The sequence below is a fragment of the Candida pseudojiufengensis genome (assembly GCF_024610245.1).
Source record: "Candida pseudojiufengensis strain CBS 10847 chromosome Unknown scaffold9, whole genome shotgun sequence".
In the NCBI taxonomy this organism is placed as follows: domain Eukaryota; kingdom Fungi; phylum Ascomycota; class Pichiomycetes; order Serinales; family Debaryomycetaceae; genus Lodderomyces; species Lodderomyces pseudojiufengensis.
The window spans coordinates 411390-426060 of record NW_026261525.1 but is presented as its reverse complement, the minus strand read 5'-3'; the positions used below and the strand labels follow the sequence as shown (position 1 = coordinate 426060).

At 28.5% G+C, this 14671-nt stretch overlaps 6 protein-coding genes across 6 annotated transcripts; all 6 read left to right on the top strand. All coding sequences in view use genetic code 12, as the record gives it.

Annotated features, from left to right (window-relative positions):
- Positions 1 to 14: 14 nt before the first annotated feature.
- On the top strand, positions 15 to 1145 carry KGF55_001542 (pepsin-like aspartic protease; the record flags this gene model as incomplete). Its single annotated transcript, XM_051756128.1, has 1 exon — positions 15 to 1145. One exon carries the CDS (start codon positions 15 to 17, stop codon positions 1143 to 1145), a length of 1131 nt encoding a protein of 376 aa, XP_051615852.1.
- Positions 1146 to 2341: 1196 nt separating this feature from the next.
- KGF55_001541 (pepsin-like aspartic protease) lies at positions 2342 to 3475 on the top strand (the record flags this gene model as incomplete). The annotated part of the gene is made up of 1 exon (XM_051756127.1): positions 2342 to 3475. The coding sequence occupies one exon, from the start codon at positions 2342 to 2344 to the stop codon at positions 3473 to 3475; it is 1134 nt and encodes a 377-aa protein (XP_051615851.1).
- Positions 3476 to 4671: 1196 nt separating this feature from the next.
- KGF55_001540 (pepsin-like aspartic protease) lies at positions 4672 to 5808 on the top strand (the record flags this gene model as incomplete). Its single annotated transcript, XM_051756126.1, has 1 exon — positions 4672 to 5808. The coding sequence occupies one exon, from the start codon at positions 4672 to 4674 to the stop codon at positions 5806 to 5808; it is 1137 nt and encodes a 378-aa protein (XP_051615850.1).
- A 1162-nt stretch (positions 5809 to 6970) lies between these two features.
- Positions 6971 to 8101, top strand: KGF55_001539 (pepsin-like aspartic protease; the record flags this gene model as incomplete). The annotated part of the gene is made up of 1 exon (XM_051756125.1): positions 6971 to 8101. The coding sequence occupies one exon, from the start codon at positions 6971 to 6973 to the stop codon at positions 8099 to 8101; it is 1131 nt and encodes a 376-aa protein (XP_051615849.1).
- A 2182-nt stretch (positions 8102 to 10283) lies between these two features.
- On the top strand, positions 10284 to 11891 carry KGF55_001538 (ammonium transporter; the record flags this gene model as incomplete). The annotated part of the gene is made up of 1 exon (XM_051756124.1): positions 10284 to 11891. The coding sequence occupies one exon, from the start codon at positions 10284 to 10286 to the stop codon at positions 11889 to 11891; it is 1608 nt and encodes a 535-aa protein (XP_051615848.1).
- Positions 11892 to 12391: 500 nt separating this feature from the next.
- Positions 12392 to 14488, top strand: ILV2 (acetolactate synthase catalytic subunit; the record flags this gene model as incomplete). The annotated part of the gene is made up of 1 exon (XM_051756123.1): positions 12392 to 14488. One exon carries the CDS (start codon positions 12392 to 12394, stop codon positions 14486 to 14488), a length of 2097 nt encoding a protein of 698 aa, XP_051615847.1.
- Between the last annotated feature and the right edge of the window lie 183 nt (positions 14489 to 14671).

The following is a 14671-nucleotide window of genomic DNA, read 5'->3' as shown; positions in this document are numbered from 1 at the left end:
TCAAATAATTCGAAATGCTTTCACAATTATTTTCTGTTGGTGTTAGTGCTTTATTAGCTACTTCAATTCAAGCAGGTGTTATTCAAAATAAACCAAGAGATGGAGTAATCGCATTAGATATGCAAATGGAATATTCTTCTGAATTAATGAAAAGACAAGTTGCTGAACATGATTATTTTGTTACACCAAATAATTGGCCAAAAGTTGTTTTACCAATTGGTTCAAATAAAGATGAAGTTGAATTAGTTGTTGATACAGGAAGTTGGTTACTTCAAGTTCCTGATGTTGCAACAAATTGTACTAAATGCTTATTACCAAATGGTAAATTAGGTTTATATAATTCAAATACTTCAACAACTGCTAATAAAACAGGTAAACCAATTAATTTTGGTTTTGGTGCAAATGCTTATTATCATGGAGAATGGGTTGTTGATGATGTTTGGTTCGGACCAAATTTTAAAATTCCGAATACTTTATTCAATGATGCTACAGAAATTGGATCTTTATGGCCTTATGGAATTTTAGGACTTTCAAAACCTACAAAAGGTGATGAAAATCAAAATATAGTATGGAATGCTTATAGAGCTGGATTAATCAATAAACCAATAGTAGCATTCACTCAAAGAAATTCAAGTGGTAATAGTTTACAATTATTTTTGGGTGGTCATAGTAAATCTCAATTAGTTGAAGATTATACTTGGACCTCAATTGAAAATAAAAATTTTGTTGCTCATGTTGATTTTGTCAATATTAATGGTACAGAAGTAAAAGTTAATCAAACTATAACTTTTGATACTGGCAATTTCCCAGTTGGTGTAAGTCAAGAAGTTTATGATGGTCTTTTAGGTTCATTCCCTGATGATCCAAATAATAAAAAAGGTAGTGGAAAAATCGATTATAATTTAATCAAAGATAAAACAATAACTGTTAGTATTTACGGAAAAACTTATAATGTTCCGTTAATTGCATTTATTGAACCTAATTGTACAGGTCAACATTGTGATATTATAATTCATGTTGCTGTTTGGAATTGGGGAACTGGATTTACTAGATTTTTGAATTTAGCTTTAAATTATGATAATGGTTCATATATTGGAATCGCTGGATGGAAACCATCAAATACAAATGATATTGTTGCTTTTTAATTGAGATAATAATTATATCATGGTGAAGCTCAAACTTACAATAATAAAATTTATATTATGCTTTATAGTTTTTAATTTATTTACAAAAGACTTGCTGAAAATTTTTTAACTTCTTACTCTTCTCGGGGTATATTCTGAATTGTTGGTGAATCTTATAAGCTCATATTACTTTTAAAATTCGGATTCAATTTCTGGTATACAAGAATTGACCTTACCCTCAGATAATTAAATTGAAATAATAAACAGTTGTTACCAGATAAATCAAAATTTTGTTATTGAAAACCAATTAGAAACCGTGGAGTTCGAGCTATGAAGGAAAAACATGCGTATAAGGAATTGCTGTTGGTTTTTGTAGGTATCAAAACTTACTGGTACAAAAAAACCACAAAGTTTGCACGCAAGTGACACATACACACAATTCAATAATCAAAGCTAAGGTCATTTCATGCAGGGTGATATTTATTGGGAATTTTATTTGAAATAAATTCAAAACTCTCCAAATTGATTGATTCTCTAGCTGCTAAAACTTAACACAAAATAGGATATGAAACTAATATAACTGTATGATAAAAAAAAATATTTGTATGATATACTGTATGGTAAATATAAAATATCGGAGGTGTATATTCCTCTCAAGAACTAGAAAGGTTATTTTTTCATTTTGACCCAACAAAAAGGTTTGAAGTTTAATGAATTGTAAAGTTTATAACAAAAATCATTGAAAGTTGAAAAAATTTCACCTATTTCCTCCCATCGATGGATTTATACTCCTCATTTTGAACTTCATTTCAAAATTCAGGTCATTTTGCAACATTTTGAAGTTTTTGTTCTTCAACAATTTTGTGTCAAGTTTCATAACCTTAATTATTTTCATTCTATTGCATCTAATTACAGTCAGCCCAAAAAATTTTAACCATCAAACACAAAATGTACATGCAGAATTTTTTATCTTCAAAACAATAAGCAGCAATTGATGATTTATTACTAGATCATTTACAATAGCAGAGTCAAAAGGTTAGGCGACTGTTGGAAAGTTATGCAAACGTTGGTTGAATTTCAAAACTTTATGGATTATGGATTGATCGAATCCGAAAAAGTATATAAAGGGTATTGTTCACTCCCAGATATTCTAATATCGTTGAATTCCAAATGAATTAAACAAACACATTCATCAAATCAAAAAGTTTGAAACCAAAATGCTTTCACAATTATTTTCTGTCGGTGTTAGTGCTTTATTAGCTACTTCAATTCAAGCAGGTATTATTCAAAATAAGCCAAGAGATGGTGTAATTGCATTAGATATGCAAATGGATTATTCACAATCAGATTTATCAAAAAGACAAGTTGGTGAACATGATTATTTTATTAAAGGAAATAATTGGCCAAAAGTTATTTTACCAATTGGTTCAAATAAAGATGAAGTTTTATTAACTGTTGATACTGGAAGTTGGTTAACTCAAGTTCCTGATGTTTCAACAGATTGTACTGAATGTTTATTACCAAATGGTAAATTAGGTTTATACGATGCTAATAAATCAACAACAGCTGTAAAAACGGGGCAAACTTTAAAATCTACCTTTTCTTCCACTGCTTATTATTATGGTCAAGGTGTTATTGATGATATATGGTTTGATCCAAATTTCAAAATTCCAGGAACATTATTTAATGATGTTCATGATATTGGTTCATCATGGCCATATGGTATTCTTGGACTTTCAAAACCACCAAAGGGATCTGAAAATGAAAATATTGTTTGGAACGCATACAAAGCTGGTTTAATTAATAAACCTATCGTTGCTATAACTCAAAAAAATGAAAGTGGTAATAGTTTACAATTATTTTTAGGTGGTTATAGTAAATCTCAATTAGTTGAAGATTATACTTGGACCTCAATTGAAAATAAAAATTTTGCTGCTCACGTTGATTTTGTTAATATTAATGGTACAGAGGTAAAAATTAATCAAACTATAACTTTTGATACAGGAAATTATTATGTTGGTGTAAGTAAAGAAGTTCATGATGGTCTTTTAGCCTCTTTTCCCGATGATCCAAACAATGCAAAAGGAAGTGGAAAAATCGACTATAATTTAATTAAAGACAAAACAATAACTGTTAGTATTTATGGTAAAAATTATAATGTTCCATTAATTGCATTTATTGAACCTGATTGTACAAGCCAACATTGTCAAATTATAATTTATACTTATGATTGGAATTGGGGAACTGGATTCACTAGATTTTTGAATTTAGCTTTAAATTATGATAATGGTTCATATATTGGAATCGCTGGATGGAAACCATCAAATACTAATGATGTTGTTGCTTTTTGATTGAGAAAAGAGTGTTTTATTATGGTGTGTCTGACATTACATTAGTGAAAGTCGTAATATGCTTTTTAGATAAAAATTGTTTACAATAGACTTGTTGACTATTTTTTAATTCTATACTGTGCTCGTCATTACAGAATTGTTCGTGACACTTACATCTTCTTTCTACTTCTGAAATTCGGACTCGATTTCGTGTTTACAACATTTGATCTCAACATCTATCAATTAAACGGGAATAATAGAGAATTTTCACTATATAAATCAAAACTCTATTATAGATAACGAATCAATAAACAAAACGTGGTGTTTGAGCATTGAAGGAAAAGCATTCATATAAGGAATTGCTGTTAGTTTTTGAAAGTATCAAAACCTATTAGCCGGCAAAATCACAAAGTTTGCAAACAAGTTGGTCAAACAATAATCAAAGCCAACTTTTATTTTTGAGAAATAAAATTTCTTCATGGTGAATAAGAAAATTGAAATGAAACTTCAAAATTTTGTCGAATCAATTGATCGTTGTAGCTGCTAAAACAAATTACAAAAATGAGACATGAAACTAATGAAACTGTATGATTCCTATGATGTCAAAATATTGGAGGGTGTATTTATTTCAAAAATTTTCAAGGTTTTTTTTTATTTTATACTACAAAAAAGGTTTGATGTTTAAATAATAGTTGAAAATAGTCCGACGTCTTTAATAATTAGTCAGAAATATGTTCCAACTATTTTCCTCCTATTTGATGTATTTATACTCCTCATTTTAAACTTCATTTAAAAATTTAAATCATTTCGCAACATTTTATTTTGATTGTTCTTTCAACCTTTTTGTGTCAGGTTTCATAACCTTCAATCATTTTCATTTGCATCTAATTACAATCATCGAAAGATTCTAACCATCAAACACAAAATGTGCATGTAGAATTTTTTATTTTTTAAAAACAATATGCTTTTAATTTCAAAAACAATAAGCTGCAAATAATCATTTATTATTAGATCATTTACAATAAGCAGAGTCAAAAGGTTAGGCAACTATGGAAAGTTATTCAAACGTTGTTTGAATCTCAAACGTCATGGGTTGAATTTGATTGGATTGATAGATTAATCAAATCCTTAAAAGTATATAAAGGGTGTTATTTATCCCAGATACTCTAATATCTTTAAATTCCCAAATAATCAAATAAACACATTCATCAAAAAAAATGCTTTCTCAATTATTTACTGTTGGTATTAGTGCTTTATTAGCTACTTCAATTCAAGCAGGTGTTATTCAAAATAAGCCAAGAGATGGAGTAATTGCATTAGATATGCAAATGGATTATTCACAATCAGATTTATCAAAAAGACAAGTTGGTGAACATGATTATTTTATTAAAGGATTGAATTGGCCCAAAATTGTTTTACCAATTGGTTCAAATAAAGATGAAGTTTTATTAACTGTTGATACTGGAAGTTGGTTAATTCAAGTTCCTGATGTTGCAACAAATTGTACTAAATGTCTATTACCAAATGGTAAATTAGGTTTATACGATGCTAATAAATCAACAACAGCAGTCAAAACCGGGCAAACTTTAAGATCTACCTTTACTTCCACTTCTTATTATTATGGTGAAGGTGTTATTGATGATATATGGTTTGATCCAAATTTAAAAATTCGAGGAACATTATTTAATGATGTTCATGAAATTGGTTCATCATGGCCTTATGGTATATTAGGATTAGCTAAACCTCCTTATGGTGACGAATATGAAAATATTGTTTGGAGAATTTATAACGCTGGATTAATTAATAAGCCAATTGTTGCATTCACTCAAAAAAATTCAAGTGGTAATAGTTTACAATTATTTTTGGGTGGTTATAGTAAATCTCAATTAACTGAAGATTATACTTGGACCTCAATTGAAAATAAAAATTTTGTTGCTCATGTTGATTTTGTTAACATTAATGGTACAGAAGTAAAAATTAATCAAACTATAACTTTTGATACCGGAAATTTTTATGTTGGTGTAAGTAAAGAAGTTCATGATGCTCTTTTAGCTTCTTTCCCCGATGATCCAAACAATAGAAAAGGTAATGGATACATCGATTATAATTTAATTAAAGATAAAACAATAACTGTTTCAATTTATGGTAAAAATTATAATGTTCCATTAATTGCATTTATTGAACCTGATTGTACAAGCCAACATTGTCAAATTATAATTTATACTGTCCCTTTTTGGAATTGGGGAACTGGATTTACTAGATTTTTGAATTTAGCTTTGAAATATGATGAAGGTTCATATATTGGAATCGCTGGATGGAAACCATCAAATACTAATGAAGTTGTTTCTTTTTGATTGAAAAAAGAGTATGATGTTGTCTAACATTACATTAATAAAAGTCGTAATATGCTTTTTAAATAAAAATCATTTACTATAGACTTGTTGAATATTTTTTAATTTTATACTGTTCTCGTCATTACAGAATTATTCTTTTTACTTCTGAAGTTCGGACTCAATCTCGTTTTACAACAATTTATCTCAACATCTACCAATTAAACGGGGATAATAAAGAGTTTTCACTATATAAATCAAAAGATAATTAATTAATAAACAAAACGTGGTGTTTGAGCAATGAAGGAAAAGCATTCATATAATTGTTGGTTTTTGAAAGTATCAAAACCTATTAGCCCGCAAAATCGCAAAGTTTGCAAACAAGTTGGTCAAACAATAAGCAAAGCCAACTTTTATTTTTAACAAGTAAAGTTATTTCATGGTGAATAAGAAAATTGAATTGAGATTTCAAAATCACGTCGAATAAATTGGTTGTTGTAGCTGCTAAAACAAATTAAAAAAATATTGGACATGAAACTAATGAAACTGTATGACACCCGTGTGATGAGTTTAAAATATTGGAGGGTGTATTCATTTTAAAAACTTCAAAGGTTACTTTTTATTTAATACTACAAAAAAGATTTGACATTTAAACAATAGTTGAAAAAAATTCCGACGTTTGTAATAATTGGTCAGAAATGTCTTCCAACTATTTTTCCCCTATTGATGAATTTATACTCCTCATTTTGAACTTTATTTAAAAATATAGGTGATTTTGCAACAATTTGAATTTATTGTTCTTTCAACCTTTTTGTGTCAGGTTTCATAACCGTCAATCATTTTCAATTGCATCTAATTAAAATCAACGAAAGATTTTAACCATCAAACACAAAATGTGCATGTAGAATTTTTAATCTTCAAAAACAATAAGCAGCAAATGATAATTTATTATTAGATCATTTACAATAAGCAGAGTCAAAAGGTTAGGCAGCTGTGGAACGTTATGCAAACGTTGGATGAATTTTAAACGTCATGGGTTGGATTGATTGATTGATGGATTGATCGAATCCGAAAAAGTATATAAAGGATATTGTTCACTCCCAAATGTCCTAAAACTCATATCGTTCAGTTTCTTGAACAGTCAAAAAACCACAAACATTCATCAAATCAAAAAGATCAATTCAAAATGCTTTCTCAATTATTTACAATTGGTGTTAGTGTTTTATTAGTTACTTCAATTCAAGCAAGTATTACTCCAAATAAACCAAGAGATGGAGTAATTGCATTAGATATGCAAATGGAATATTCCTCTGAATTAATGAAAAGACAAGTTGGTGAACATGATTATTTTGTTACACCTAATAATTGGCCAAAAATAGTTTTACCAATTGGTTCAAATAAAGATGAAGTTTTATTAATTGTTGATACTGGAAGTTGGTTAACTCAAGTTCCTGATGTTGCAACAAATTGTACTAGATGTTTATTACCAAATGGTAAATTAGGTTTATATAATAGTAACACATCAACAACTGCTAAAAAAACAGGTAAAAAAATAAATTCAGATTTTGGAGGTAATGCTTTTTTCCATGGTGAAGGAGTTATTGATGATATTTGGATTAGTTCAGATTTTAAAGTTCCAAATACTTTATTTAATGATGTTCATGATCTTGGTTCATTATGGCCTTATGGTATATTAGGATTAGCTAAACCACCAACAGGAGAAGAATATGAAAACATTGTTTGGAATGCTTATAAAGCTGGATTAATTAATAAACCAATTGTTGCATTAACTCAAAAAAATTCAAGTGGTAATAGTTTACAATTATTTTTAGGTGGTTATAGTAAATCTCAATTAGTTGAAGATTATACTTGGACATCAATTGCTCATGAAAATTTTGTTGCTCATGTTGATTTTTTAAATATTAATGGTACTAAAATAAATGTTAATCATACTTTAACTTTTGATACTGGTAATTTCCCAGTTGGTGTTAATCAAGAAGTTTATGATGGTATTATAGGTTCTTTCCCTAATGATCCAAATAATAAAAAAGGAAGTGGAAAAATTGATTATAATTTAATTAAAGATAAAACAATGACTGTTTCAATTTATGGTAAAAGTTATAATGTTCCATTAATTGCATTTATTGAACCTGATTGTACAAGTCAACATTGTGATATTATTGTTCATGTTACTTCTTGGAATTGGGGAACTGGATTTAATAGATTTTTAAATTTAGCTTTGAAATATGATGAAGGTTCATTTATTGGTATTGCACCATGGAAACCATCAAATACTAATGATATCGTTTCATTTTAATGTGACAAAAAATTTATTGTTTTAAAGATATAAAATCATTAGCTTTTTATAGTTGAGATTTATAAAAAATCACTGAATGACATAAAAGTTTACTTGATATAGCTATTTGTTTCTTCTTATCTTTGTTCTAAACTAATCTACATTCAAATTTAATTTTTATCGAAAAGTGTGAATATTAACGAAAAAATGCTTTGACTGAAACAATTAAAAATTGAGTGTAAATAAACTTGTTTCAAATTTGCAACAAATTTTGCAAAATTTAACACACAAAGAAAAAATGTATAAGAACAACCGTACCACAATACATATTCATTTTTTCTCCTTATAACTTCAATTTCTTCCCTTAAACTCCCCAAAAGCAAAACACAATGCCTATATCATTGTAATCGCTATAATAAATTTTGTATAATGCGTCGAGAACATACTAAAACCGATAAATTTTAGTCTAAATTTGATGCTTTATTGACAAATTTAGAAGCCTCTTGAAATCTTTCTATGAATGAAAATTCAAATTTCAGACGATCCTAATTTTTTTAAATCAGATGAATAATAAATAAACAACACAAGACACTTATTTATTGTATTACCTAAGTCAAAATTAATTTTCCATTCTACTGTACCTCGTCGTTACGATGAAGACTTCTATTTTAATTTATGCAGTTTGAAGTATTATTATCAGATGTTTCGAAATATTTGATTATAAAATTTCTTTTTAATTCCTGCTTGGTAGCTCTTATCAATTTTATCGTAAATTATGAAACGGAACAAATCGGGTTTTCTCTATGAAGTAATAAAATTATTTTATATGCAAGATAATGCACGTGAAAACTTTAATTACGTATAGAAAACCTGAAACGGCAAAATAAATATAAAACGGTTTTTAATTGCGTTATTGTTCTCTCTAAAAATAATTAATAAGGCTGACTCGTACTAAAAATTGCACACGAGGATCGGGTCTGTAAAATTATTTGAGGCGGTGCCATTTTGAAAAATTTCAAAATCATTGAAATTCAATTAGTCATCATAGAAGAATGAAATATCTTTTCTTCACGATTAACCAATTCAAACCTTGAATTTTTAAACTACATGAGCCCTTAAACTACATTTAAATTAGTTTGAACATAATAAAGGAATGAAAGGTGATGTGCATTAATAGTCATACCATCACAAGTTTGAAACTGTTCATCCTTTGTCAAAGATTTCACCCTATAATCCAAGAATTTTTCATACCCTTTGATTTGAAACTTTATTTAGATATTCTTCAGTATATATATAATGAATGATTATTTTGTACTTAATTAATTGTAGATCTTATTTAGTACTAAGTTAGTACTGTTATGTATAGTCTAACTATTAATACTTACGATAAGAGAGAAGATCTTATCATTATGATTTTATTGGTTGATAAGGAAATATGAAGCAGCAGAAGAAAAAAACTTTTTTTTTTTTGCAACTAAAAAAAAAGAAAGAAAAAATAAATTATGACTTAATTTTTAGCAGTCTTAAATCCCCATAAACAAAAGAATTGATCTACCTTACTCTATCAGTCAATTGAATCTAGGTCGAATGATATTTTAATTAGACCCTCCTTTTGTAAATTTCCTTCCCTTTCAAATCAAATTTCTTCTATTATTATCATGTTATTTCTTGTGAAACTTTTGAAACATATTGCTGTTGTATAATAAATTATTATCAACATCATCTCTTCTCTATAGATTTAGCCGGATGATTATAAGGAATAACAAATCAATTCAAACAAAAATCAAACGATATTCTAATGAAATTAACCATTTTTAGGTTTTTAAACTGACGGAAATGATTGAACTAAAATTAATTCGTTTGTAGAGATGGAATTTTAATTGATTAATTATTTAAACTTTTTTTTTTATTTTTAAATTATAAATTGATAAAAATTAATTAAATTAAATTAAATTAGAAATATAAAAATATAAAAAGATAATCATAGTCACCTTTCATTCTTTAGATTTGAAATTTATTAATTAACTATATATACCCTTATATTCATCTCATCTTAACCTTACAATCATACATACAATCATATTCACAATCATTCAAACAATTATTCATACAATTATTCATATACACCTACAATAGTAACAACATTAAATACTTTTAACTAATTAACAAATTATATATACAATAAACACAACATAATCACAAGATGTCAGATTCAGGTTATACAGAATCAGGAACAGGAGGAGATGTATTTAAAGTAGATTTAAATAAACAATTTCAACAAGCAGATATGGTATGGATAGCAACTGCAGGAGTATTAGTTTGGATAATGATACCAGGAGTTGGATTATTATATAGTGGATTATCAAGAAAAAAACATGCTTTAAGTCTAATTTGGGCATCAATAATGGCAATGTGTTTAACTTCATTTCAATGGTTTTTTTGGGGTTATTCATTAGTATTTGCTCATAATGGTTCACAATTTTTAGGTACTTTATCAAATTTTTGTTTAATGGATGTATTGGGAGCACCATCTATAGTTAAAACTGTTCCTGATATTTTATTTTGTTTTTATCAAGGTATGTTTGCTTCTATAACTGCTATTTTAATGTGTGGTGCAGGATGTGAAAGAGCAAGATTAGGTCCAATGATGGTTTTCTTATTTATTTGGTTAACTGTTGTTTATGCTCCAATTGCTTATTGGGTATGGGGAGGTAATGGATGGTTAATGAATTTAGGTGCCCTTGATTTTGCAGGTGGTGGACCAGTTCATGAAAATTCTGGTTTTGCTGCTTTAGCTTATTCTTTATGGTTAGGTAAAAGACATGATCCAATTGCACAAGGAAAAGTTCCAAAATATAAACCTCATTCAGTAAGTTCTGTTGTCTTGGGTACTGTATTTTTATGGTTTGGTTGGTTTGGTTTTAATGGTGGATCAACTGGTAATGCTAATATGAGATCTTGGTATGCTTGTGTAAATACAAATATTGCAGCAGCATGTGGAGGATTAACTTGGATGTTTATTGATTACTTTAGAACTGGTGGAAAATGGTCAACAGTTGGTTTATGTACTGGTGCTATAGCTGGATTAGTTGGTATCACTCCTGCTGCTGGTTATGTTCCAGTTTATACATCAATTATATTTGGTATTGTTCCAGCAATTATTTGTAATTTTGCAGTTGATTTAAAAGGATATATTGGAATTGATGATGGTATGGATGTTTTTGCATTACATGGAGTTGGAGGATTTGTTGGAAATTTTATGACTGGTTTATTTGCTGCTGATTATGTTGCAATGATTGATGGTACAGAAATTGATGGTGGATGGATTAATCATCATTGGAAACAATTAGGTTATCAATTAGCTGCAAGTGTATCAGTTGCAGCATGGTCATTTACTGTAACATCAATATTATTATTAGTAATGGATAGAATACCATTTTTAAAAATAAGATTAAGTGAAGAAGAAGAAATGTTAGGTACAGATTTAGCACAAATTGGAGAATATGCTTATTATGATCAAGATGAAGATCCAGATAATTCCCCTTATGTATTACAACCAATTAGATCAACTCCTGCAATGCAACAAAAATTAGCTATATCAAAATCTCAAAAACAAGAACAATTGAATAAAAATCAAGGTATTGTATCAAAAAATAATAGTAGTTCAACAAGTAATAATGATGATGAATTATTAGATCCCATATATGCAACTGCTGGTCCAGAAACTATTGATGGGGTATCAAAAGAAACTGGAGAAGATTTAACACCAAATATTTCAAATGCTGAGGAATCGATAAAGCCTTATAGATAGATTACTTTTAAAATTTTTTTTATAAATACATATTTAATTACTGGGTAATTTAAGTAATCGTAATATTATTATTTCTATTTTATCTGTCATATGAAGGCCCTTGTCGAAGGGAGTTGAATCTTTCACTTAAAACCACGCAAATGCTTGAGACTATTTGACTTGAAACATTAAATCACGTCAACAGACTTCTACGACACTGTGAAAAATTTCCGTTAGTCCTAGGGCGGTAAAGGAAAAGTGACAAAAAAAAGAAAAGTCTTCTTACACCATATTAATTACATAATCCACAGTACTTAACATTACGTAATACATTCTTTTTACTCCATAAACTGCAAAATAAAAAAAAAATTTTTGTGAAAAATTTCGATTCTTAGTCATTTTTAAATACACCACCAATTTAAAATAAATAATATATTCTTCTTGGTCTTTTTCATTTCCATATTTTCAATTCACTCCTTCATCTTTCATTTCATTAACTTACCAAACACATCATTAACACAATGATTTCAAGACAATTCACAACAAAATGTTGTCAGAGGACATCACAAATACTTTATAAAACCATAAAATCACAAACAAGATCAATATCGAAAATAAATCATCAAAATGCTGCTCAAGCATCAGCTACTTCATCAACTTCAAGACCACAACCATCACCTGCTTTTAATACAGTAGATTCACAGCTGCCTTCATCACCAACTGCAACTTCAATAAATAATTTAAATAAAACTTCATTACATCAAAAACAACAACAAAATTCAAGAAAATTAAAAAAGGAACAAGTAATGGATGATTCATTTATTGGATTAACTGGTGGAGAAATTTTTCATGAAATGATGTTAAGACATAATGTTGATACTGTATTTGGTTATGCTGGTGGTGCAATTTTACCTGTATTTGATGCTATATATAATTCAGATAAATTTAAATTTGTTTTACCAAGACATGAACAAGGTGCTGGTCATATGGCTGAAGGTTATGCTAGAGCAAGTGGGAAACCAGGTGTTGTTTTAGTTACTTCTGGTCCTGGTGCTACAAATGTTATTACTCCATTAGCAGATGCTTTAATGGATGGTGTTCCATTAGTTGTTTTCACTGGTCAAGTTCCAACTACTGCTATTGGAACTGATGCTTTCCAAGAAGCTGACGTTATTGGTATTTCAAGATCATGTACTAAATGGAATGTTATGGTTAAAAATGTTGCAGAATTACCAAGAAGAATTAATGAAGCTTTTGAAATAGCAACAACTGGTAGACCAGGTCCTGTATTAGTTGATTTACCAAAAGATGTTACTGCTTCAATTTTAAGAGAATCTATTCCAATAAATACAACATTACCATCAAATGCATTAAGTCAAATAACAAAAAAAGCAGTTGGAGAATTCACATCAGAAGCTATAAAAAGATCAGCAAATATTTTAAATAAAGCTAAAAAACCAATTATATATTGTGGTGGTGGTATTTTAAATCATGAAGATGGTCCAAAATTATTAAAAGAATTATCAGATAAAGCAAATATTCCAGTAACTACAACATTACAAGGTTTAGGAGCATTTGATCAAAGAGATTCAAAATCTTTAGATATGTTAGGTATGCATGGATCAGCTGCAGCAAATACTGCAATGCAAAATGCTGATTGTATTATTGCATTAGGTGCAAGATTTGATGATAGAGTTACAGGAAATATTTCTAAATTTGCTCCAGAAGCAAAATTAGCAGCAAGTGAAAATAGAGGTGGTATATTACATTTTGAAATTTCACCAAAAAATATAAATAAAGTTGTTGAAGCAACTGAAGCTATTGAAGGTGATGTAACAGCAAATTTAAGAAAATTTATCCCATTAGTTAATAAAATTGAATCAAGACCTGAATGGTTTAAACAAATTAATGAATGGAAAGTTAAATATCCTTATGATTATTTATTAGAAACTCCTGGATCATTAATAAAACCTCAAACTTTAATAAAAGAAATTTCTGATCAATCAATGAATTATGGTAAAGAAGTTATTGTAACTACTGGTGTTGGACAACATCAAATGTGGGCAGCTCAACATTTTACATGGACTCAACCAAGAACAATGATTACATCTGGTGGTTTAGGTACTATGGGTTATGGATTACCAGCAGCTATTGGTGCACAAGTTGCTAAACCAGATGCTATTGTTATTGATATTGATGGAGATGCTTCTTTCAATATGACATTAACTGAATTATCATCAGCTGTTCAAGCTGGTGCTCCAGTAAAAATTTGCGTTTTAAATAATGAAGAACAAGGTATGGTTACTCAATGGCAATCATTATTTTATGAACATAGATATTCTCATACTCATCAATCAAATCCAGATTTTATGAAATTAGCAGAAAGTATGGGTGTAAAGGGAATAAGAATTTCAACTCAAGAAGAATTAAAAAATGGTGTTAAAGAATTTTTAGATGCAAAAGAACCAGTATTATTAGAAGTATTAGTTGAAAAGAAAGTTCCTGTTTTACCAATGGTTCCAGCTGGTAAAGCATTAGATGAATTTATTTTATTTGATGCTGCTGTTGAAGAAAAAGAAAAAGTTTTAAGAGCTCAAAGAACTAAAGGATTATACTAGAGCAATTTTGTAAATTTATGTTTAATGATGGGAGTTTAATTTAATGCATAAAAAGTTATTTAGTTTATTTTTACATTGGTTTGAGTTTTCGTCTCACATGTATAACTTGAAATTTGAAAGCATACGTTTAAAAAAAATACAATCATACATATCTCTTCCATATTTCGTATGTCTATTGAAAAC